This window comes from Streptopelia decaocto, assembly GCF_964273445.1.
Source record: "Streptopelia decaocto genome assembly, chromosome: 17".
NCBI lineage: Eukaryota > Metazoa > Chordata > Aves > Columbiformes > Columbidae > Streptopelia > Streptopelia decaocto.
This window is the reverse complement of record NC_138672.1, coordinates 11,640,161-11,664,503: the sequence shown is the minus strand read 5'-3', so window position 1 is coordinate 11,664,503 and position 24,343 is coordinate 11,640,161. Positions and strand designations below refer to the sequence as shown.

Below are 24,343 nucleotides of genomic sequence, written 5' to 3'. Positions count from 1 at the left end.
ATACAGATTTGGGATTTATCACCTGGTAGCACTCTGATATGCGTGAACTGTTTTCTTTTCTTCCTGCTGCTGGAGGCAAGAACGAGGCAGCAAACGGCGTCTGCTCGGAGCGAGGCGTCTGCGCGCAGAGGAGCGGGGACGGCGCGACAAACGGACGGGCTGACGGGGAAACTTTGAAGCAAAGTTTGTGTTCAGGGTTCGCTGGGTAAGTAGAGTTTTCGGTGGACGGGGCACATGGGAGAGATGTGGGGACAAGGGGCGTCCTGTGAGGCGCAGCAATGAGTGAATCAGCGCGCGGTGCCAGCGCAGCCGGCAGCGGGAGCTGAGCCCCGGCAGCCGTGGGTGGGAGGGCGGCAGCTTTGGGCTGCACTCGCACCGGGTGGTCCCTCGCGTGGCTTCGCGAGGGCAGCAGGAGCCTGTTGGCTGCCGTTTGATGGCATCGACCTCCCGTGCTTTCCCTACAGCCTCCGCTTGCGCCCGTCTCTCTGGGTTCTCCATTAGCCTGGGCCATGCGCATCGTTCCTCCCCGTGCCTGGGGAGCCGGGTGCCGGGGGCTGCGGGACACCGCGCCGGCTGTGTCGGCAGCCGCTTCGCTCTGCGTGTCACAGCCCATTTCCCAGGTACCGCTCAGATGCAGCCGGCGCCCACGGCCGGGCTGTCAGCAAAGGTTTGAGCTGCGGCAGCGTCCTTCCCCTCACCCGCCGCGGGAGGAGCGAGCGGCTTTGTGCTCGAGGGGTGTGGGGAGACCCAGCGTGGGCGCTGCCCCGGCGTCCGCAGGACGTGAGCAGCACCCGTGTCCCGCCTGGAGAGCCCCGGACACCGGTTTAGAGCTGGGCTGTCCCCAGCGTCCCCTCTCCGTGGCCAGGGAGCTGCTGCTCACCAAACCTTCTCCTGCTCTGCCACCAAGGGAAGGATAACTGGATGGGAATTCTAATCATATATTATATTACCGTGTCATATTAGACTAATAAAATCCTAATATGATACAGGAATGGGGAGCATATCATAACTCCTCTGTGACTAATACAATGCATGCAATAAATCACTCCCAGGGCTTATCCTTAACAATTGTATCAGTGCTTTCTGTGTCACGCTGATAACTCGGTCCCTCTGATCTAATGGTTCACTTTTCTTCACAGTCCATATGGCAGTGACATTAAAGCTAATGAAATAAAATAAAATTTGCCAATCTGAACAATTCCATTCTTTAAAAAGATCTATTTTATTAACACAAACTGGAAACATCTTCAGTTACTTGGAGTTATTTTTATCACACAGGAAATACACGGCACAGATATTGGCATCAGCATCTTGCATCCGACTCTGCAGAAGACATGGCTACGGGATAACAGGGCGCTGGGTGTGTGAACGCCACGGAGAGGAGCCCATCGCCTGCTTCGCTTTTGGCATCCGAAGGTTTGCTTTGCTCTGTGGGGCCGTGGGAGGCCGCGCGGCCGCGGCCGTGGTTCCGTGGGTCGCAGTTCTGCGGGTCGCAGACCCGGGTGAATCTGCTGCAGTGCCGGGTGCCGTTTCTCCCCGGCCGTGGGGCTTCTCAGGACCCTCCTGTGGGACACCCCGGCCCCCCAGATCCTCGGGCACAGGAGACGGCGACTCCTGGGATCTGCTGCGAGTCCGGCCGCTGGTTCCGCTGTGCTGTGCAGGTCAGGGGGGTGCGGGCGGGTGGGCTCTGCTCCGCCGCCACCGCGGCGCCGGGGGCTGCAGCAGCTCCGCGTGCAGCGACGTTCGCCTGCACCAACAGCCCGGACCGGGGTGTGGGGAATCAGGCCCGAGGCACCGAGCAGTCCCACGGCGTCCTCCCCGTGCCGGGCCGGGTGCGCGGTGCTGTGCCGGGTCCTCCAGGGCCCTGTTGGCCCTTTGGGCTGTAGCTACCGGGTGAAACACAATACCATTAACAGCATGATCCTAATACTGGTGCTTGCAGTAAACCTTCCTGATGTGTGATCAAGCCTCAAGGACAAGATGTTTATTATTTGCCATGTAGCCACGTGGCTGTTCTCCAATGTACGGAAAGGCCAAATTGCACTTGTAATTCAAAGGGACCCAAAGCCTTAATGCTGTGAAGCGGCAGCTAATGATGCCCAGCGGGCGCGGGGCATGCAAGTGCAGCCCAAAGGTTGTTGATGGCCTCCCTCTGAACCCCCTCCGCCGCTGACAGGTCCTTGCCTGTGGCCAGCGGAGATGTGATCAAGATGAGGGACGTCTGTGTGTTCATTACGCTGCCTACGCCTCCACTGACACACTTTACATCTAAAATACTGTTTCCATTGAGCTGCACCATAACCATTGAGCGTGCGGACTTGGGGAGCTCCATTAGCAAATGCGAATTGGTGGGTGCTTTGTCCTCTGTACACAGAAGTCTTGGGAAGTCGTGGTCCCCGTCTGCCCCAACTCGTTAACTGATAATGAAAGCTTTGCAATGCATGTCTCGTTCTTTACTTATTTATTTAAATGCACCACCTGTAGCGAAAGAAGCAACCTTCAGTTCTAAAACCGATGGAGAAGTGGTGTCTGCTCCGGAACAAAGGCAGCAGCAGTAACACAAGGGCCCGCAGGATGCAGAGGGTGCCCGTGGTCCGGGAGTCAGAGCAGGTAAACAAAGGTCTTTCTTTTACAAACCAACCCAAGAGGTGTGGGTGGGAGCCGCCGCCCACGGGCTCCCTGGAGCGCGCAGATGTTTGTTCACCACCGAGCCAACAGCCGCAGGGCTGCGGAGCCGGGCGGGCGGGCGGCCCCGCGCCGGGAGCAGCGGCCGCGGCTCCTCGAGCTGCGCCCGCCCGCGGTGAGCACGTGTATTTATCAAAGACCATTTGCTGCAAGTGATTAACGTTAATTTGATTTCCTGTGAGTCAATTTCCTTGAGATATGGTAAATAGGCTATTACCTGTTATTGACCTTTACTATATTAAAAAGACTTAAAATTAGCATTTATATATATATGTCCTTCCAAAAAAGTTTTTTTAATAAAGAAAAATAGTTTTATAATCATATTACACTTGCTAGCTGAGGCTGTAGTTCCAAAGTTAATGTTAAATAAGGATGGTAATCAAGAGCGAAGATGACGATGATGATCTTTAAACTCATCTGAGCTCTGGCCCCTCGTTCCTGGCGAGCGGAGCGGGGGCGCCCGACCCCAGGTGCGGAGCCGCCTGACTGACTGCGCCCCAGGGCCCCCGGCCCCCCGACTGACTGAGCGGCGAGAAAGTACAGCAGCGGTTCGTCATGAAAGCAAAAAGTTTATTCATGTTTGAAACTACATAGAACTACCACGAGGAAGACTCTTCAATCCAGGGTGTAATCCAGTTAGAAAGTAACACGAAACGGTTTAATACATTAGAATCACTGCCACAAATTATTTTCATGACTCAATCAGTTTCAGAATCGCATACAATACAAAAGAGAGAAAGAAAGGGCCCCCTGTCACACAGGGGAAATGTACAGTACTGAATACTCATGTCTGTATGCATTACAATTAGTTGTTGGGTTCTGCGTGGATTAGTAACAAGATGAAGAACATTCAAAATGTTTCTCAGTATTTACAACAGTTTCACTGTTTTGTGTTAAACGTAAGTCCCCATGTTTCCACTTCGCTTCTGTAAAAGTTGCCAACGCAACCCTGATTCTTTTAAAAGATTACAATGTACATTACATTTCATGGGGAAACAAAGAGTTAATTACAAGATGCAAAAAGATAAGAAAGAGACAAACTACAGCGTGAGTATCGTTCAGAGGTAGTAAGTGAGCACTCTAAGCTACAGAACATGTTGAAAGTCTATTGGTTCGTATGAGTTCGCATGAGGTAATAAAGCTGTGTTTGATTGGTGAGATGTATAAATACTCTTTTGCTACACTATGTACAACACTCCATATGATGGTGCTTTTCCTCTGTTGCCGCCGGCGGAGGCGCCGGCAGCGCCAGCTCGTACTGTAAAACCCGGGAGCAGCCGCGCCGGCCGCCGGAGCCGCCGCGGCCGCGCCGGCACGAGGAGCCGCGGCTCCGGGGCTTCAGCAAGAAAAGATGCTCCTGCTTTCCAATCTAATTGGTAAGACAATAGATCACAACAAAAATGTGACGAATAAGGATTCTTAAACACAACCATTAACCGAAATAACCGAACAGCTCTTTTTATTCCAACTCTATAAGAGATATGAAAAGATTAAACACAATCAAAGTCTGCAATTCATCTTGACTTTCCATGAGAATATGCACAGCGTTAAATTTGGGTGAGGTGTTTCTTTGTGTCTGCTCTCGCGATTGAGGTTAAGCTTGTCCTGTACTTTTACCCTTAAGACCAAGTAATTGGCAACTGTTAGACCAACGCTGTTAAAACCGCTGATAATAAATTATGATAAAATAGTTACAGGGCTATAAACAATGCTAAATCTTGGCCTAATTGGATAAAGTGCTTTTTAACATCGTGTGTTTTAAGTATAAATACAAATGATTATGATACCTTTAAAAAACAGATTTACCAAGTTTCCTAATAAGACAAGGTTTTACAGTAAAGCTGTAGGTGGTTGGCTACAAAAACTCTTTCCTTTTTCTCCTGTGACTCTGAATGCGCTAATCAAGGCATCTCAGCGCAGGGAAAAAGTGTTGCTAGGAGCTTAGTTCGAGGTATCAGAGTGCACACTCCCCGGCCCTTCTGTAGGGGAAGTCACAGAAGATGGAGTCGTCGCGTCCTGCCAGCCTCCATTAGCCTGAAAAGGGAAAAACAATTCAATTGATGCATTACGCATATTAATTATACTGTACACTAAAAGTACCAGAGCAGGGAGCCCGGGTTCGGGAGGGTCTCCTGCGCCCACGCAAGGAACCCGCAGCCGGCCCCGGGAGCCGCCGCCGTCCCGCCAGACGCTGGTGCCATTGGGACCGGGGGATTTCTGCACAGCCCGTGGTGCTTTAACGAGGAACAGCCCGTTAGCCCACGCGTCAGCTTTTCCCCTGAGAAGACGAGTCCGGGGCCACCGTGTTTAACCCCTCGTGTCCCCGCGCAGGAACGGCCTTTGGACGGGGCTGCGGGAGGGAAGGGGCCGCTGGGCCACGTCCCGTTATCCCCACGCAGCCCCGCGTGGCCGCGGCCCCGTCCGGCCCTCCCCGCGCAGCGAGAGCCGCGCTGGGAACAAATTCGCCTCATGTCTCGGCCGATCGCGGCAATTGCCGAAATCAATGTCTGATCGCATTTCTGCCGTGGCAGACAGCTTGTCGCTACATATTTTCCTGTCAGTCAAGAGGAGGGAGGCGCGGGGCCCGTGAGCCGGGGAGGCTGAGTGGAAGTGACGGGGAGGCCTCTCCCCGCCGCCCCCGCCAGGAGCGGTGACCCCGCGCCACGCGCCGCGCCGCCGTCGGCACCGGCACCGGGAGCGCCGCGCTCGGCCGGGACGGCGGGAGGGGCGGCGGCGCCCGGACCCCGGCACAGCCGACCCGCGAACCCCACACCGGCCAGGAGAGATTTTTACAGGGCGTTAAAAACATTGTTCAGCTCTCATGACAACAGCAAATGCTTTATGGCTCCAAGAGGAGGAGAAAGAAGCCTCGGTAATTATCTCCTTTGCAGATGACAAACAGCAAGCAGAGCAGCTCTCAGCCTGACAAATCCAAAGGTTCGGGTTCGGCTTCTCTTAAGTAAAATTAACGGCAGCGCCAACCTGCCATCACAACACGGCCGAGACCTCCCCACCCGCTCCACAACAGCAGCTGCTCAGACCCGGCCTGGACACGCACCATCCTGCTGGGTGCAGAGCCACCGCGGCTCTTCTGTTCCCTAAAGATATGAGAATCTACTTAGAGAAAGAAAAACTCTTGTGCAGATATGAGTCTAAAGATATTCCATCTGAAGTAAACATCATTCCTCTTTTATCCAAATTTATAAACAACAAATGTACAATATTTTTACTCAGCCTGGCAGCTGGAGGAGAGGTTGTCAGCAAGCATTCTTTTTTTCAAATAAATTAATCCTTACTCTGGTGGTTTGAGATTATGCACTGTATTATACAACAGCGCCTTATCAGGCCTCATCAGCGAAGATGGAATTCATGTCTGTAAAATGCTGCAGGCAATCACAGTTTCATATTTTATCATGTTGATAAGGATATCGCAAATTCTCTGAAGCATTTCAAAACACTTAAATGAAAAAGGAGAAATGCAACTAAAAGGCTTTTTATATGGTTTGTTGTGGGTTATTATGAGTTATTTATAAACCCAAAAAGAAAGATTTGACATTCCAAATGTAAAAGATCTGAGTATTTAATGGCACTTTTTTCCCTTTACAATTGAACATCTTCAATCACATTTTAAATCATTAATATTTACTCTCATGGCAAGAGAAAACCCCAAACGGGGCAGCGCCCGCTGCCCGCGGCTGCAGCGCAAAACGGGCCCCGTGTCCCGCGTCCTGCGTCCCCGCGTCCCGCGTCCCCACGTCCCACATCCCGACCCCCGGGGCCGGCGCCGCACAGCCAGCTCGCTGCAGGAGTTTTGACGGCAAAGAATGTGAGGGAAAATAAATTAAAGTCACCTCCTGAGCAAATAGGAAACATTAAAAAATATATATAGTGAAAGCATTAATTGTTGGAGCTGTAAATGAGAGAAGCGGGGTGGAAATAAGGATGAAGAGAACGGGCCGGGGAGCCCTCGCCACGGCGGCGGCTGCGGTGGGTGGGATTTCACCCCGGGCTCTGGCGCCAACAGAACAGATCTCTGCCTTTCTCCATCCTGCGCCCCGGCCGCGGGTCCGCCGCGCGCTCTGACGCTGCCAGGTCCCATCGCCTCCAGCGGGAGGCGGGACATTGAGCACCCAGGTCCCATCGCCTCCAGCGGGAGGCGGGACATTGAGCACCCAGGTCCCATCGCCTCCAGCGGGACATTGAGCACCTATCTCCAGCACGCCCGTAATCCCTCAGCCAGGCTCACCGCTCTCTCCCGGCCGAGCAACAAGGCCAAAAGTGCCGCTCAACCACAGGAAAAACGTGCACCCTTGAAACGGCGCGGAGTCCATCAACAGCACAGCGCGTGTCTGATTGCCGGCAATGACAAACGCGAGCGCGGCCTTATCTGACCGTCTCTGTGCCCAGAACAAGAGCCTTCTCTCCAGGGCTATTACTTTTTAACTCAAAAGGCTGAAAAATATAAAAATCCACACCGCTTACAGCCATGGCTCTAGGAATTTCTTCCTACATTATCAAGACTCAGAGCTGTATCAAGGGCTATTCTGTGGTTCATCCCCAAAGATGCAATATTAAAAAAAACACTATTGCAAGAGTAATTAATCCATGTATTAATGACTGCATTTACCTGACACCGTGCTTATGGCTCCAAACTATTGTTCCCCTGGGTACTCACATTTAAATTATGTGGACTGTACAGTGAATTTCCTCCCAAGCCATCATTGTATCCTCCCGTCTGATTGATAACATGACGCAGGGTATCCACCTGAAAGGAAGGGGAGACAAAATTCATCATCCCAAATCTATTAAAACATCATCACTTACAATAGGCAACATTTTGAATTATGTGAGCCAAAAGGGTTTAGCATCTTCTACAAAAGACAAATGTATCAATCAGGAATGACTGGCAGAACCTCAACAGCTCCTTGCCCGTTAAAGCCAGACGCGTCTGCTCCGCGCAGCCCCGGCGCTCGCCCAGCCCGGCCCGCACGTCCTGCTGGCGCCCGAGACCCACAGGGCCGAGGACGAGTCGTACTTTAATAGCTCGGTTAGATGTGTTCTGACATTTAAATAAGTCAATCAAAAGTATGTCCAATAAATGAAAGAAGGATGGTTTTTTGGGGGGGAAAAAGGAAAAAAAAAGAAAGGAAAGGAAAAAAAAGAAAATTCAGTGGATTTACAGTGTCCATGGACGTCAGACGCACCCAATCCCACGCCATGAGCTCAAGCCAGAGCCGAATGCATTCACAAAGCTTCAAATTTCAATCAGAAAAAAATCAGTCTTTCCTTTATATTTGTGAAATTCAATGCTGGGGTAGGAATAGGTCACATTGGGACTGTGCAGCGAGGCACAGACACTGGGTCGAGCCAGAGTAAGGGGGAATTTGGAGCCCAAGCCCTACCCTGCTAGAAAGGCCCGGCTTGGGGCGTTTCTCCTACCTGTGACTGCACATTGGCTCCGACTTGGGACCCCTGGTAAGAATCCCCATTCAGACTCTGCATGTTCATGAACATGTCCCCAGAATTTGGGAGGTTAAAAGAACCAGAAGAACCTGGAAAGGAAAGAGTTAGGTAGCTGAATAACAGAGAGCTGCAAACAGTCACCGCCGAGCCCCGGGGCAGGAGCAGCGGACAGAGGAGCAGGACGGGCGGCAGGGAGGCGACCGCTGCCCGGCACCGCGTCCCGGCGGGGCTGCGGCGGCTGCGGCGCCGCCTGTGCCAGGAGCGCCGGGAGCTCGTGCCGGGAGCTCGTGCCGGGAGCTTGTGCCGGCCCGGCTGGCAGAGCTGGGCAGGGCCGCCCGGGCAGCGGCGCGCTGTGCGGAGCTTTCCCGGGCGCGCCGTCTCACCGGGAGCCGCTGCCACCGAGCGCTCGGAGAACAACTCCTTTGGACCTGTGCTTCGCGTCTCCTTCAAAGGGAACGGCTGGCGGTTTCTAACAGCCCATTTGCTACCGTCACAGGAGGAACCTTTTTCTTACATTCTTTTGATCCAAGTTGTTTTTCCCCATGGATCTTTATATCCTTTAAAAGTTGTCTACAACCAAGTTGCAGCAAAATTTCACTGTAAAGAGTGTAAAACACGTCTGTGCTTTGTGGAAACCTTTGCATCTGGAGCCCAAAAAAGCACCTTCCTCTTTACACACTCGCCTTATTAATTTAATGCTTAGATTTGCCAAATGTCAACAACACACTAGCAAGACAACTTTTAAATACTGCAGCAGAACATGTGGTAGAGCAACTCCAAAAGAAAAGCTGCATCCTCAGATTTCTGTATATAATATCAACTCGATTTCAAGCAACCCAGAGTTTAAGTTCTAATTAGCGCATGCTAAAATATTCTTCTATTTTGTTAACTTGACAATAAATTTAACAGTTCTACAAAAGCAGCCTTGGAGCTCTGCCTCATTTTACATTATTTTCATTGAATGAGAAAAAGCTTAAAATATCTACAGAAACAAAGCGGCCGGCAGAAGCCCGAGCCGGCAGACGTCACCGCTGCGGCAGCTCCGCAGGCCCCGCTCCGCTCCCACGGCACCGCGTGGCAACTGGGCCCTGGCCGGGTCCGGCGCGCAGCTCCCTGTGCCGCCACAGGCTCTGCCGGCAGCCGCAGCCCCGGCGGCACCACGGAGGGCGTCCTTGGCGGCCCGCCCGTCGGGACGCTCCAACGCACGAGCCGGGTACGTACCGGAGTTCGGTGTGGTGGGGGAGTTCGTCTGGTTGTTCTGGACGGCCGCGGCCACGGCGTGCGCTGCGGTCACAGCCGTCTTGGCTGCGTAGAGGTTGGCTTCTTCCTGGAACTTGCCGATGTTCTTCTTGTACCTGATTCTCTTATTGCCAAACCAGTTGGACACCTGCAGTGAGAGAGGTGGGAAGAGTGAAGGACATGAAGCGCTGGACCCGGCAAAGCACAATCCCTTTGAGATGTCCCGCTGGGTGCAGCACGTACCCGTGTCCCCGTCCCAGCCCGTATCTGCCGGGTGCTCCAGGTAACTCGGCTGTAACCGAGGACTGGTTCAATACCACCACAGGTGTGAGTGTGACCTGGCTCTGTGCTCTTTTGGCAAACGGGCGCTCCGGGTGCTCTGCTGCCGCACACGCCCTGGGGCTGGTTTGTGGTCTCCACCCTGAGCCATTTGCCAGTGGAACCAGAGGAGACGCGCGAGCGGCGCTGGGACCCCGCGCGAGGGCCAGCGGCAGCGCGAGCAATTGGTCTTTATTTTTGGGCTGGAACAACCTGGGCAGCCCACTCACAGAATCATGTTTGGTCAGCTGAAAATGAAAGGAATCGTATAAATCAATAGTGGCTGAAACGTCGTTTCGTCATCTCCCTTTGAGGACAGGGACCGCGGCCGAGGTGGCTCACGGGCGCCGAGCGCCAGCCCATGCTGGAGCCGCTCAGCAAACTTCCCACGACCTTTCTCGGTGCCTCTGTCTGGCTGCAGCTGCTGTCACCGAGCTCCACACGACAAACCCTGTTTGGAACACGGGCCAGGCCAAGGCTGCCGAGACAAAAAGCATCTGCAGGAACCCGCAGGTAAAGGGAGGAGAGCAGTGCGGGCAGGAGACAAATCCCGCTGTATTTCTGTAGCTATAGCTTTTGTTTAAACACAATTAATAAAAAGCCTCTAGCTTTTAACAGTAATAGGAAAGGTACCTTACACATTCTGTTCCCTAGATAATACTCCACTGTATTCTATATATTGCACTTAATATTACCTTGTCAGTCACTGAAGCAATAATATATTAATGAAACCTAGCAAATAATTATTGTGGACAATCAGATTATGCTTTATTAACAGTTTCATAATTGAGGAATCTCTGTACATCGACTGTATTGTCCACGGATGTGTGTGAGACCCCTCTGTTTATGCACGTCCCTGGACCAATCAAACAACAGCCATCACTAATAAAGGTTTATTTAATTCTCACAGTAAAATTTTAATATCACCAGCAGCCTGGGGAAGCCTCAGTGAGTGGATTTGCTTGACATCAGATCGTTTCCATTCTGCTAGTCCCAATACTTCTTAATCTTTAATATCAAGGCAATTAAAATTAATGGCCACTCATCCAGAGCCACTGTGGGCAGTGTTTCCTTGACATCAATTGTTTGATGGGATTACCTAGAGGTTAAACTAACAAGCAAGGTTTAATTGGAAGCAATGAGAGGAGCAGCAATCGTACGTTATGTTTAACCTGCACACCACATCTAAATGAATATCCAGAAACGTTAAACTATTCCTGGGATTAAAGCGCATGCCCTGTGTGCCAGCAGAGCGCAGGGCCGGGGCTGCGGGACGCCGCAGCGTCCCCTGGCTACCGCGGCCACCGCAGCGCCGTCCGGGTACCACGGTCACCGCACATGTCCCCTCCCGGCCATGGGGCTCCCTGCCCCCGGCACACCACGAGGGGCTGCCGCCGGGCAGCACTCGGGCCGGATTCACCGCCGGCGCTGTGCCAGGGCCGCGCGGGCTGCGGGGGTGCTGGTGTGGGGCTGCGGGGGCGGGGGTGGGGGGGTGCTGGTGCGGGGCTGCGGGGGCGGGGGCGCGGGGTGCCCCCCAGCTCCTCGCCCAGCCCCACGCTCACCCCAAAACCCAAACTTGTCTCCATCGTGAGCTGCTTCACAACACACTTGTCATTAAAACAAACTATCTCTTCTCATAAAAACAACAATGAACATCTTTCTCCTCCTGATCATTGAAGGCCGATTAATTAATTGGGCTTAATTGTATATTACATTTCAAACAATACTGTTGCACTTATTTATCATGTTAATTGCAATGTTAAATAAAAAGACAATAAATTATTACTGAGATCGTCAAGAAGCCGGTGTGGGATCAGGGCCGGGCCGGCTCGCGTCTGCCCGGACTCGCGGCACCGGCCGCGCTCGCGCCGCGGAGCCGCGGTGGCGGGAGCGCCACCGCGAAACCACCCAGCTACGTGCCCACGGGTCACGGAAACACTGCCGTTGTGTTCCCAAGTGCCTGTAGCGCACAGTTTACCCTCCACGCCTAATCATATGGCGCAAAATAGAAACTTTTGAAGATCTCTGTCACACAATTATGGCACAGGATGTAAACCCAAGAATTTTACCTCTATGGACTACTGAATGAAGCTCGCATCTTTTTTTCTCCTGTTTCCCACCAAAGCCGATGGCCAGAGCCTCTCCCTGCGCGTCTGCTCCAGCAGCCAAGGGGCTGGGAAGCAGCCGGGCAGCAGCCGTGTTGCAAACCAGCTTCTGCGTTCTTTCCTTAAAAGAATTCTAAATACGTTCCTTTGTCACGCACATCCTTCTTTTGTTTGAAGCCGTGAAGAATGTTCCTGCTGTAATCCAGTGCCACGCTCTCCGCATGGCTCTGCCCTCTGCGCAGCCCGCGCCATAGACGGATGGTTGTTCATGACACCCTGAAAGAGGCTCATCTGCAAAAGTATAAAACACCAGCCTCGCAGCCACGGGCAGGGAGGACGGATGACACAGTTTATCTCCCTCGAACACGTGCTGATCGGGTAGCTCTCAATTACAGCCCACGATGGGCTCTGTTAGGGACATTTTTTTCCCAAGAATTACCTTCTCTGTACTCTTAAAAATGAAATTGTGCGAGGTGTTCATCTTAATAGTTTGTCTTTATGCTTTTCTTGAAAAATCTTCTCTACATATTATTTTAAACACCGGTATCAAAACTGAAACCATCTATCTCCCATCTGCACCTAAACGACTCTGGGAGACAATTTTCTTTGCCGCTCAGTAAAGTGCTACAGCAGCAAGATTTCCAGTGAGCTGCTTAATCGGGGGGGAGGACGACCCAAAACACTCACTAATTAAGTGTTTGAGGGAGAAAATGTTCTGCCATGAATCTGCCCCCAGCATTTACAAGGCACTGACAGTACAAGAACGAAACACCTTGGATCACTGTGGAGCGGCTGCGGGGGAAGCTGGCTCAGCCAGGGAAGGGACAAAGCCTCTCAAACACGACCCACAGCCTCCGCCAGTTTGCAAAGGCAGCCGGTAACTCCTGTTCTGTTTTTGCCGGCTCTGTGCCACTGTGGGTGCAGCACAGACGGCACACGGCTGCACCAGGGCCGGCCGGCTCTGCGGGACCCCGGTCCGGGCTGGAAACGGTGTTCGGGGGTCTCAGGAGCCCCGTGCGCGGGGCGGCTCGCTCTCGCTCTCGGGTGCCGTTGCTCGCCCCAGGCGATGCTGCTCCTGCCAGCGCTGACCGACTGCTCCATCCACCCCGAGCCTGGACCGCACCCTCCGACCCCGCGGCACCAGCGTGCGCTGGGCCGCTCTACAGCGCGCCCAGAGCTCTTCTGCTAGACGGCCTCAAAAACATACACGTTCCAGTGCAAAGCAAGACTGACCCAGTAAATACCAGCTAACCCCTCAGTCCCACCATGCAGCCTGTCGAAGTGCCTTCCAAAAGCCCAGATGAGGATATTCACGGCATTCACGTTTCCGGGTGTGACAGCAGGTCTATCAGAACTGAAGCAGCCAGCAGCCCACGGGCTGTCCCTCCCACACCGGCTCCCCCGGTTGCAGGACACGCAGCTCCCTTCCCAGGCTTCCCCATCGCCGAAGGTTTCCCTGCCCATCAACATCTCGCCAGCGCGAAGCTCCGGCCGTGGCCCCGAACGGCGCCTGCGGATCCGCTGCCCGGGTGGCCGTGGGCGCTGCGCTGGCCCCGGGCTGCTCAACATCCCGCGGCAAAGGCCGGGACACGGCGCGGTGCCGCACAGGACACAACGCCGCTGCTCCCGGCGCCCACCGGGCCTCCCAGCGGAGTCAAGAAACAGCTCATTCACACTTGGATTCAATATTAGAGAGACAAACCTGTACTCATGTCACAGGCTCACTGCTGCTGCTACATCTTTGGACCATCTGCCTGCCTTTTATTTCACTCTACAACACATACATTAAATCTTATCAAACAATTAAGAAAGAAATCAGATCTATTAGCACTAGAAGCAATCAGTTCTGGCTTCTCAAACGTTCCACCTCATTTCCTTCACTCACTTCAGCCTTATCGAGATCCAGCCCTGTATCTGTCCACTCTGCAGATCACACGCTCCTCTGGCGGGCACGACCCGCCGGCTGCGGAGAACACCCCTCGGGCAGCCCTGCCGCGCTCCGTGCCGCGCTCCGTGCCGCACCGGCTCTCCCAGTCACGTTTTGCCAGAGAGCTGAAGAACTTTGGCTTTGTCCAAGCCAGTGTTGGTGGCGTTGCCTCTCCTAATGCCAGACAGGCTGCTGGCTCGTGTGGGGAGACATTCAGACCCCACCTCCTGACTGTATTGCAGCCTGTCAGCACAGCCACTCGTGCATGGACTGGGGGAAACCGTGCCCACCTCCATCCCCTACCCCCGGCACCAACGCGCAGGGAGAGCAGACACGTGCGCTGGCCCCGCGGCACAGGGCGGGTCTGCGGGGGCTGGCACCGAGAGCGCCCAAAGGCAGGTCAGCAACATCGCACGGGCGCAGCGGGGCGGCCTCCATCGCCAAGTCTTCAATAAAGTGCCTGAATTTTTCATACATTCAAGGGAGACCTATAAAGTAAATCTCAACTCAGGTCTTAATTATAAAGCTAAAGGTTGCATTGCTAATAATGCCAATACTGCAGCCTGCAGTCATTAATAGTTAACACATCCGCCGCAGGCACTGTTCCTCTAAAGGGCCTGAAATATTGATAAGCAGAGCTGCTGGAGCCAGGAGGAGATGGCACAGCAGCCACGGCCCCGCGGAGCCCGAGCCGCTGCCCAGCGCCCGCGGCCCCGCCGCCCTGCCCGGGAGCCACGCCGACTGCGGAATCCCTTGGTTTTCTGTCACGCGCACGGGCCGCCAGAAACGCAAAGCGTTGTTTTGCTTTTGAAGCTCTGAAGCGGTGAAGGGGAGGCGAAGCAGCTCGTGGAGCAGCGTCACGGCCTCAACGTCACCGCGAGACACCGGCCCGGAGCTGGGAAGTACCTTGGCCTGCACAGAGAGCGGCTGTAGCCAACAACGGTGCGCCTTTCTGATTAGCGAGATGTTGATTTTCTTACATTAACTTCACAAGAACATCTGTTACATGTGATAAAAGGAGCAAATCTGCTTAATACATTTTTCATTCTTGCTACAGAGAAACCACTTGTGTCACTTCAGTATATCAAGAGGCTGAATTTCTGGCTGGCTTGGAAAAACAACTTCAAGCAATCAAAGAAATTCTGATCTATAGAGATACATTATATGCTTGTCAATAAACTGGCCTTCTCCCAAAATAACAGTAAGTTTTAATGAATTCATAACAGCCAGTACGGCTCAGCAAGGAATCTTACTGCTCCCACAGAGGGAAAGCTGCTGGAAAGTAGGGTGCAAACCTTACAGCCTTTTTGTTTCTCTCTCATCCTTGTACCGCGCTCCTCTCCCAGCACAGGCCCGGCCGCCGGCACACGCTGCCGCTCCGCACGGTGCCGCCGCGCCCCACCGCCCGCCCAACCTCGCGCGGTCAACAAAGTGAATCTGAAGGGGTGACAAAGGTGCGGGGAGCTGCTCCAGATGGCGCGGAGGCGCGTCCAGAGCCCGGAGGGGACGGCGGCCGTGCCGGGAGGGCACCGCGCAGGCTGGGTGCTGGGGACGGGGTCCCACGCGCTGCTCACCTGCGATACTGTGATGCTGCATTTCTTTGCCAGCTCCTCTTTGGCTTCTTCACTGGGGTAGGGGTTACTGAGGTGGGAGTAAAAATACTCGTTCAAGATTTCTGTGGCTTGTTTACTGAAGTTACGCCTTTTCCGCCTGAAACAAGAGAAGAAAACCAAAGCTGTTCTTCCAGATGCACAGAGGTCTCCGGCAGGGTCGGCTGGCTAGAAACAATCCTTGTTTCATGTGCCCGTGCTGCAGCACACGGCAGCACCACAGCCCTGCCAGCACCCGCCCGGGGCGGCCGGGCTCTGCCCCACACTGCACAGAGCGCACGTGTGTGCGGGGGCAGAAACGTGACAAAGGGCAGGCAGGGCACGGAGCTGGGCAGAAACGTGACAAAGGGCAGGCAGGGCACGGAGCTGGGCAGAAACGTGACAAAGGGCAGGCAGGGCACGGAGCTGGGCAGAAACGTGACAAAGGGCAGGCAGGGCACGGAGCTGGGCAGCACCCTCGGCCCGCGCGTGCCACCCAGCCCCAGCCTCACAACCCGCCCTCCTCCGGCACCAGGTCAGCCGGGGCTTCTGCACAGTGTGGGGCGAGCGCGGTGAAGGCCGGGGCAGCCCCACCGCTGTGTCCTCACGTAGCACTCACTGAGCTAATTGGCTTCCGCCAGCCAGTAAGTGGCTTTCAGGGCTTTGCGAGGGAGCCCCATCTGTGCAGCCTCCTGCCCAGGGCTGCGCAGGGCCGGGCTCTCGCGGCGCGTGGGACGGTGTCGCGGTGCGCACCCTTGCCGGAAAGCAAAGCCTCTTGGGGCACGGCGCCCGGGGAGCGGCACGGCCCCTCCGGCACAGCCGGCCCGCCGCGCGCTCACCGCGCGGTTACAGCAGCGGCAGCTGCGGTGCCGTCCCTCCGAGCCCCGGCGGCTGCTCCGCGCCCCAGAACGTCCTCTGGAAAGCGTTAAACACTTCCTGCGGAGCTCGCTGCCCCTCAGGGCTGGTTGCAATCCAACTGCCTGCGCCCGAGGCCAGCAGCAGCCAGCGCAATCCCCAGCGCTCTCCTCCAGCAGTATCACCATGCTGCTAACTACACTGTATCCTGGAGCAGGCAGACTCTCCCTAGAGCTATGTTTATCTCATTACTGTGCTTCCGCTCATTTTGCCTTATTTACCTTCCTCCTTTTTAAAGAAATCACTTAAAATGTGCATCTGCAAGCTTTACCTTTTGCAGCTACTGGAGCTCTCCATAGACGCTTCCTCCAACTGTTTGTAATTACCCTAATTTGCCACACCTGCCAGTGACCTCCTTGTTAATAAAATTATTTTGCTCTTGTTTAGGTGCTCACAGCTTTCAGGTGTGAAGCAGGAGCTGGCTGCTCCGGGAGGTTCCGTGCGGTGCCGGCTGCTCCGCCGGGCTCTGCCAGCTGCCGGGGTCCTGCTCTGTGGAGAGCGATGGGGCTGGGGGTCGAGATCCCGCCTCATCAGGGCTTCCAAACAGATCCAGCTGTGCCTATAAACCTCCTCGTAACCCCCGTCTGCCTGCGTCCCCGCAGCCTGCAGAAAGCGCAGCCTGCAGAAAGCACCGCCTGCTGTGGAGGCCGATGGGCTGCAGGGACGGGTGCTGAGCTCCGGCAGCGACGCGGGTGCCCGAGGGACGCGGGTGCTGGCTGTGCGCGGCTGGGAAGGTGCTGCCTCCTCCGCTCGGGTGACAGCTTGCCGGGAGATGGGCCAGCAGCTCTGGCACACAGGGGCCCCCTCTTCCCCGGGGCACACACGGCTGTAACCAGCCCAGCCGCAGCCCGCGGGCACAGCCCTCCCAGAGAACTCAGCGCTCCCGTGACGGGGTCAGTGCTTTGCAAGGCCTCATGCTGCGAGACATCGGTATGGGCAGCTATTTAAATAATTGCTGGGCTGACAAAACAGCCCTTTGCACAAATCCTGTGCGGCTCCCACGCGAGCAGGGTAAGCAGGCAAGCATCAGGCAGACAGACCTAGTCTTTGCACTAAGCACGTAGAAAAGACACCCGTGTTTCTGGCAGCGCTGGGCAGGACCCGCCGCAGCAGCTGCTGGAGCTGTTTGCTGGGCCGGAGCAGCCTCTCCCAGCAGCTCCCCAGGGCTGCCCAGCAATCGTCCCCCTCCCAGAGCGGCCGCAGGGACCCGCCTCTGCCTCACCTGGCATCGAGGAACCTTGATCTTAAAATCATTACTGCTTCACAAGTACTTTGTTTGAGCTGCATCTGGATGGAGCTGAATTTTCGATGAATGATGCCCACCATCCTTTCAATCTCCTTGGGAGAAATGGGACGTGTCCGGCTCTGTTCTCTGAGAAGGTTCATCACATGTGTGGTAAATTCATTACAGGCCTGTGAAGGAAAGACAAGCTTAGAAACTGCTCTGCGCTGTCCCACGAGGCCACAAGCCCGGGCCTGGCTGCGGGGGAGGCACTGCCGGGCGCCGGGGCCTCTCGTGCTGCCCCGGCCCCTCCGCACACACAGACGTGAGACCGGGACCATCCCACGGCAGCCAAGTGGCCGCGCTCGGCTCCCCCGCGCTCCCGGCAGAGCGGGCGCTGTCCCGTGTGCCCGGGGGGCCGGGGGGAAGGGGGCGGGATGGTGCAGAACAGCTGCGGGCAGGGGGACACGAGCGGGGACCAGCCGAGGAGAGAAGCCTGGGAAGAGCTGCCCAGGACCTTTCTGAGCACCCCGTGTCCCCTCCGAGCGGGGTTCGGCCAAGCCGCGCCTGGCCCCGCCATGCTGCCGAGGCAGCGGGAAGGGAAGGCATGAGGAGCCATCATTCACATCCCAGACCATGCGGGTGAACAGACACAGGATAACAACCGCCCGGGCTGCACCACCACCGGCCACCGCCGGCCCCGAGCCCCCGCACGACCGAGCGGCTGTCACGCCGGCATCCCGGCTGGAAGCTGCCACCAACGTGTGGTGCCGGCAAACGCGGCCACAGGATCCCGGCTCCTGCGCCCAACGGGACGGGCGACGAGCGCGATGCCTAACAGCCCGTACAACACGTGGAGGAAACAGCGCAAGTGCCTCGTCCGCACCCCACACGTTATGTACCTCTGACTCCAGCTCCTCCCTTTTCCTCTAAAACCAGGTTCAAAAAGATCTATGTAATTTGTCTTACAACTCCATTTTCAGGGATTCCTCTGCCTTTCAATGGATTGTGCAAGGGAAGGAGTTAAAAGTGAAAAGTTTATGCATCTAAAAGCTCATAATTTCCTATAACATTTGCTGAACGTCTCACAACTTATTAAGTGAAGCCATCTATGAATGCAAATGCTGATTAGCAATTTGGCAATAGCCCAACATTCGCAGAATTCACATAGCTTTTCTTTAAACCAGTAGTTCATACATGATTAATTAGAACATCTCATTTATGTAGTGTGCACTTTAGCTCATTACTCTAAGTAAAATTCGTTAAGTATTTACATTTAGATAATTAAAATCTGGGTACACCCTTAAGAAAGATGCATACACTTCAGGCAAAGTGATTTTTTTTTCTTTACACTACTGAAAGTAAATTACAGGCTAATTTACATCCTTGCAGCGCCCGTTTGGCGCGGCGCTCGGCAGGGCTCGGGAGCGCGGTGCCGGGGCTTGGGAGCGCTCGGCGGGGCTCAGGAGTGTGGTACAGGGGCTTGGGAGCGTGGTGCCGGGGCTCGGGAGCGCGGTGCCGGGGCTCGGGAGCGTGGTGCTGGGGCTCGGGAGCGTGGTGCTGGGGCTCGGGAGCACTCGGCGGGGCTCAGGAGTGTGGTGCAGGGGCTTGGGAGCGTGGTGCCGGGGCTCGGGAGCGCAGTGCCGGGGCTCAGGAGCGCGTGCCGGGGCTTGGGAGCGCGGTGCCGGGGCTCGGGAGCACGGTGCTGGGGCTCAGGAGCGCGTGCCGGGGCTCGGGAGCGCTCGGCGGGGCTCAGGAGCGCGTGCCGGGGCTCGGGAGCGCAGGGCCGCCGCTCTGCCGCTCCCTGCCCACCTTGGCGCCCCCAGCTCCAGCTTGAGAGTCCAACACATCCCAAACTCACTTCACAGCTGCGTTTTCCCTCTCTTTCTCCTGTGGGGTTTCAGGCAGAGAAGCTCTCAGAGGCGCCGAGCCGCCGTCCCGCTCGCCAGCCCCGCTCGCCCCAGGACAGCAGGTCCTTCAGGTGACCTGTTTTCCTCCCTCCAGCCCAAAACGGCCGCACATGCTGCACCGAGGTGACAACGGCACCAAAATGCAGCAGCTCCCTCCCTGAGGCACGAGGGCAGCGCTGCTGAACCCAAGTATCTGGCACCGAAAGAACCGATTTAGGCGCCCGGCCTGCCACGCGCCCCCTTGTTGGCAGATCCGGGGAATTCAGTTTCAAAGCGCAATAAAAATTGCAACTGTTGAATGAAAAATATTTTCAGATATGTCTTTTCTAGGACAAATATTTCTCCACAAATCTAGTATAAAAATTTGATCTTTCGAAGCTAAAGTGAGTTTCTTGCGTTCAAGAAGCAGAAATCTTTCCCTTAATTCACCTAAATTGCCTGAGGAGACATTGCTGGTGGCTGCGGCTGGAACTGGCTCCAGCAGCACCTCCCGCCTGCAGAGCTGCCTCCGTGCAGCATGGCGGGGTCGGCTCCGCACACGCTGATGCTTTGTCTTATTTTCTCTTGTTTATTTATAGCGTCCGAGCTACTTGATCCCTTTTCCAGTACTATTTTTCAGGCCTCTGCTTGGTGCCCAAGACATTATTAATAATGTCAGTTTATAAGTGATGGCCTTGTTAACCTGCTCAGAAACCTTGTAGGAGCGGGGATGCTCCTGCTTCCCTTAATGCTTCATCACGACTCTGAGCCGAGTGCAGGAGAAAGAGACAATGGCCCCGGAGAGCGCGGAGGGGCGAGCGCCGGGCAGCTCCGGGGCTGCCGGCACCTCCCGAGCAGCCACTCTTCACCCCACTTTGGGGTGAACACAGAAGACATCTGTGAACTCAGGAAGCAGGTTCCCAGCTGCTCCGGGAGGCCTGGGACCCTTACAGCACTTTTGCCTACAGCAAAAAATGTATTTCAGTGTAATTATAGAAGATAGCTTTCAATATGTCATCTCTATTATAGTAGCTGTAAATTATGGAAGGAGCTGCCTGTGTACGGCCATTTCTCCCGGCGCACGGCAAGGGGAGAGCTGTGTGATGGCGTGACACACTTTCCATTTCTCTGCCTTTTTTTCCCGAGCGCGTTCCCCTAACTGGCAACAAGCGTCAGGATCAAACTCTGCCCGGAAAGCGGCTCCAGCAGGCGCTCCGGTTCCTGCTGCCGCGGGGCTCCTGGCCGGCAGCGGGGACGGCGGGCGCGGGCCCTGGCGCGGCGGGTGCCCCTGCGCGGCGGGTGCCCCTGCGTGGCGGGTGCCCCTGCGTGGCGGGTGCTGCCGTGCGGGGGGTGCCCCTGTGCGGCGGGTGCCCCTGCACGGCGGGTGCCCCTGCGTGGCGGGTGCTGCTGTGCGGTGGGTGCCGCTGTGCGGCGGGTGCCCCTGCGTGGTGGGTGCCCCTGCATGGCGGGTGCCCCTGCGTGGCGGGTGCTGCTGTGCGGCGGGTGCCCCTGCGTGGCGGGTGCCCCTGCGCGGCGGGTGCCCCTGCGTGGCGGGTGCTGCTGTGCGGCGGGTGCCCCTGCGTGGCGGGTGCCCCTGCGCGGCGGGTGCCCCTGCGTGGCGGGTGCCGCTGTGCGGTGGGTGCCCCTGCGTGGCGGGTGCTGCTGTGCGGCGGGTGCCCCTGCGTGGCGGGTGCCCCTGCGCGGCGGGTGCCCCTGCGTGGCGGGTGCTGCTGTGCGGCGGGTGCCCCTGCGTGGGGCCACGCTGTGCCAGCTGTGGGAGGGACCCGAGTGTCGGAACCTGCAGCCGCTGGAGACGGAGCTGCAAAGTCCCAGCTGCCTGTCGGCTGTGCTGAGACAAACCGGCAGGAGACGGTTTGCTGCCAGGCCGAGGAAATTATCATATTTCTGTCGAGCAGACGTTGCCGGGTGTCAGGATCAACAGGGAAGCGAAGATGCTTCAGATCCGCTCCACCTCGCTCTCCTTCTCCCAGCAGCACTTGAGCATCCTCCAAAGTTTCCTGTGGTGTGGACGGATGGCTGTGACATTTCAGCCGAAACCTTTGTAAATGGAGCTACAGGGCTAAAAATGCTGCTGCTTCCCCCACATCATTAAACTTATTAGAGTCAAAGGACACTTGCCAGGAAACGGCTGTGAGTGCCGACCTGCAGCTGCTCTGGCCGCAGATCTCGTTGCAGCCTGTGTCCCTGTGGTTTCTCACGACACGCTCCTGCTGGATGGTGCTCGTTAACCCACGGCCATCCCCATCCCCATCCCCATCCCCACCCCGCGCCACCACCGCACAGGGCCTGGCAGTGCCAGGAGGGCCCGGCGGCTCCTTGGAGGGTGCAGGGGGGAGGCCATTTGGGGGAGAAACGGAGATTTGCACAAAGCTCTGCTCAGTTATTTGTTCACTGCTTGAACGACACAGTGAAAGGAGCAGCACAGACAAGTGCCACCAGCACCTGAACCACGCTGTGCCACCAGCACCTGAGCCACGCTGTGCCACCAGCACCTGAACCACGCTGTGCCACCAGCGGCTGAGCCACGCTGTGCCACCAGCACCTGAACCACGCTGTGCCACCAGCACCTGAACCACGCTGTGCCACCAGCACCTGAACCACGCTCTGCCACCAGCGGCTGAGCCACGCCAGCACCCGCTCCCCACGATCCCGTTGCTTCCACCCACGCTGACACCGGCTGTCACCAACCACGCCTTTGTCTCTGGTGGCAGGAAAGAGCAAAGCAAGCAGCCAGGGACCTTTCAGAGGTTCTTCACATGAAAACACGGAAACTCCAAAATAAAGAGCTACCAAGGCGCCCGGGCCCTGCCCACCTGGCGATGCCGGCAGGGAAGCGTGGTTTCGAGCGGTTTTATCGCTGCCTCCCCATCGCGTTCGTGGTTTAGGTCTGTACAGCCCACGCTTTGCCGTGATGGGCCGGGGGCAAGCGCAGGACCGCCCTGGCTCAGCTCGGGAAAGCACCGGCTGATGAGGTTCACTGAGCTGATCAGGCTCAGGGCTCACAAGCTTTATCAGGACACCTCTGGGAGGGCCAGGGGTCTCGTGACACTGTTCCCTCCCCATCTCCTCTTTGATGCCGTTATTCATCGCAAAACCAGCAAAGAGAGGAGGCTGAGCGGTGTCTCCCGTGGGTGACAGGGAAGCTGGGGCGGCACAGCCCCCAGTGCATGGGCAGGAGCCACGCTGCGCCCAGCACCGGCTCCCGGTGCCGCTGGAGCGGCAAATGCGGCAGGTCAGTAGGTCCCAGCAGTGAACACAAACCCAGGGGTCTCTGCAGCACACTCTTCATGCCGAGACACCGAGTGCCGGTGTCCACCTGCACTGGGATTTCAGTATCTCCCATCCCCGCAGGCCGGGCCCGGCGCTGTGCCGGCGCCCCGCCGCCCGCTCCCCTGCAGCCCGCTGCTGCCCACGTGCCGCGGCTGAGCCTCGCGCCGGAGCCTCGGAGCCTCCCGCCGCCTGCACCGCGACCCGCGGGTTCAGACCCCGGCACAGCCCTGGCCTGCCCGCGCTCCCCGCAGCGCCAGACCGGCCCTGCCACACTTCATGCTGGGCCACCAAAGTGGCACCGAGTGACAGACACACTCCCCCACTTTCCCTCTCTGGGCTGGGAGAAACGGGCTCGGGTGCTGCGAGTATGTGGCTACAGACAACAGAAAACACTCAGGCATGCAAGACACGCGTCCTGGGTCCAGGACAGACTCCCGAAGCATCGCAGCTCGTTTCGGGGAGGGGGTGGGAAGGGGCGGGAGGGACGTGGCCGGAGCCGGGGCAGTGGCGGGCGCTGGCAAGCGGAGGAAGCAGCAGCAGGTACCCGTACAAGAGGCTGATGTCTGACCTGTTCATATTTCTCCAGCTCTGTGTGATAGATTTGTCTGATCTGGGTCAATTTGGCTCTGTAATCTGAGTGTTCAATAGAGTTATCTGAAGACCCTCCAGAGGCTGCTGCGGCTGCAGCTGCTGCTGCCGATCCCCCACCTTTCTCCGGACCTGAGACTCCTTCTGCCAGAAGCATATTGTCCAGTCTCATTAGCTGGGGATCGGGAGGGTCTTCCTCCTGGGCTCCTCGGATGCTCAAACCTTGGGCAGAAAAGAGAGAACAAGAGAAAACACAGTCAGTATTTCTTGCGCCTGCCCGGCCCTGCCGCGGCCCTTCCTCCGGCCCCGGCACCCGCGCCAGCACCCTCTGAGCCGCGGCCCGGGGTGCCAGCAGCGCCGCAGGACCCGCTCGGCTCCACACAGAGCAGGAACATCTGCCGGAGGCTTTTAAAGGACCGTGCAGAATCTTTAAACACTTCATTGTAAGTATTAAAGCAGTATTTGCATGAGTACAGACACACCTTCCGGTTGTTTTCCACGGCAGAGCTAAATCTGCGCAAGGCTGGCATTATCTTATACATTATATCACTTTGATGCGAGACCATGTGGTAAGAGTAAGTGCATTATTTATTTGGAAATAATTGATTTGCTTCTCATTTCCTTCCAAATGGATCTAAGCGCTACGTCACTCTTAGGGAGACCTGCAGCACCTCTCCTGTGAGCTCCAAGTGCTGGTTTAAAACACCCGGGCAAAAGCTGCCGCTGGCTCCCGAGTACAGGACTCCAGGAGAAAAGCGGGGAGGCGCTGCCGCTCCCACCACAGACCCCACGGAGCAGCCGCTCCCCACGGCTGAAAATCCACAGGGGACAAGGGAGGAGGTGGAGGCCGAGCCGGGACCGGGGCTGGCACCGCTGCCCCCGCCCCGCAGCCACCGCTCACCGGCTGCGGGACACCAGCAGGAACTGAGCTCCCCTCGCTGTGCGGGAGTCCGGTCACTATCGTGGTGCCGGGATACTGAGTGCGTGGTTAAAATCGCCGGCGCTCTTGCGCTGTATTGTTGGGAACAACACTTAAAATCTAATTTTTGTTTCAAATGGAGAATTTCCAAAGTGGTGCTCAGTCAGCAGTCCCTCCTGCATCCCACAGATCA

General features: G+C 56.4%; 1 protein-coding gene across 7 annotated transcripts in view; it reads right to left on the bottom strand.

Moving 5' to 3' along the window:
• Window positions 1-3,234: 3,234 nt before the first annotated feature.
• PBX3 (PBX homeobox 3) overlaps window positions 3,235-24,343 on the bottom strand; it is a 108,133-nt gene continuing 87,024 nt past the window's right edge. For 6 of the 7 annotated variants that reach the window (XM_082067760.1, XM_082067757.1, XM_082067756.1 and 3 more), the window contains 7 exons: window positions 23,212-23,453; window positions 17,464-17,654; window positions 15,312-15,447; window positions 9,370-9,535; window positions 8,125-8,237; window positions 7,361-7,450; window positions 3,235-4,719 (listed from right to left, as the gene is read on the bottom strand). In XM_082067760.1, the coding sequence (XP_081923886.1) occupies window positions 4,627-4,719; window positions 7,361-7,450; window positions 8,125-8,237; window positions 9,370-9,535; window positions 15,312-15,447; window positions 17,464-17,654; window positions 23,212-23,453 (1,031 nt within the window). In that variant the 3' untranslated portion in view covers window positions 3,235-4,626. The remainder of the gene's footprint in view (window positions 4,720-7,360; window positions 7,451-8,124; window positions 8,238-9,369; window positions 9,536-15,311; window positions 15,448-17,463; window positions 17,655-23,211; window positions 23,454-24,343) is intronic. The other variant, XM_082067761.1, reaches the window with a different exon arrangement.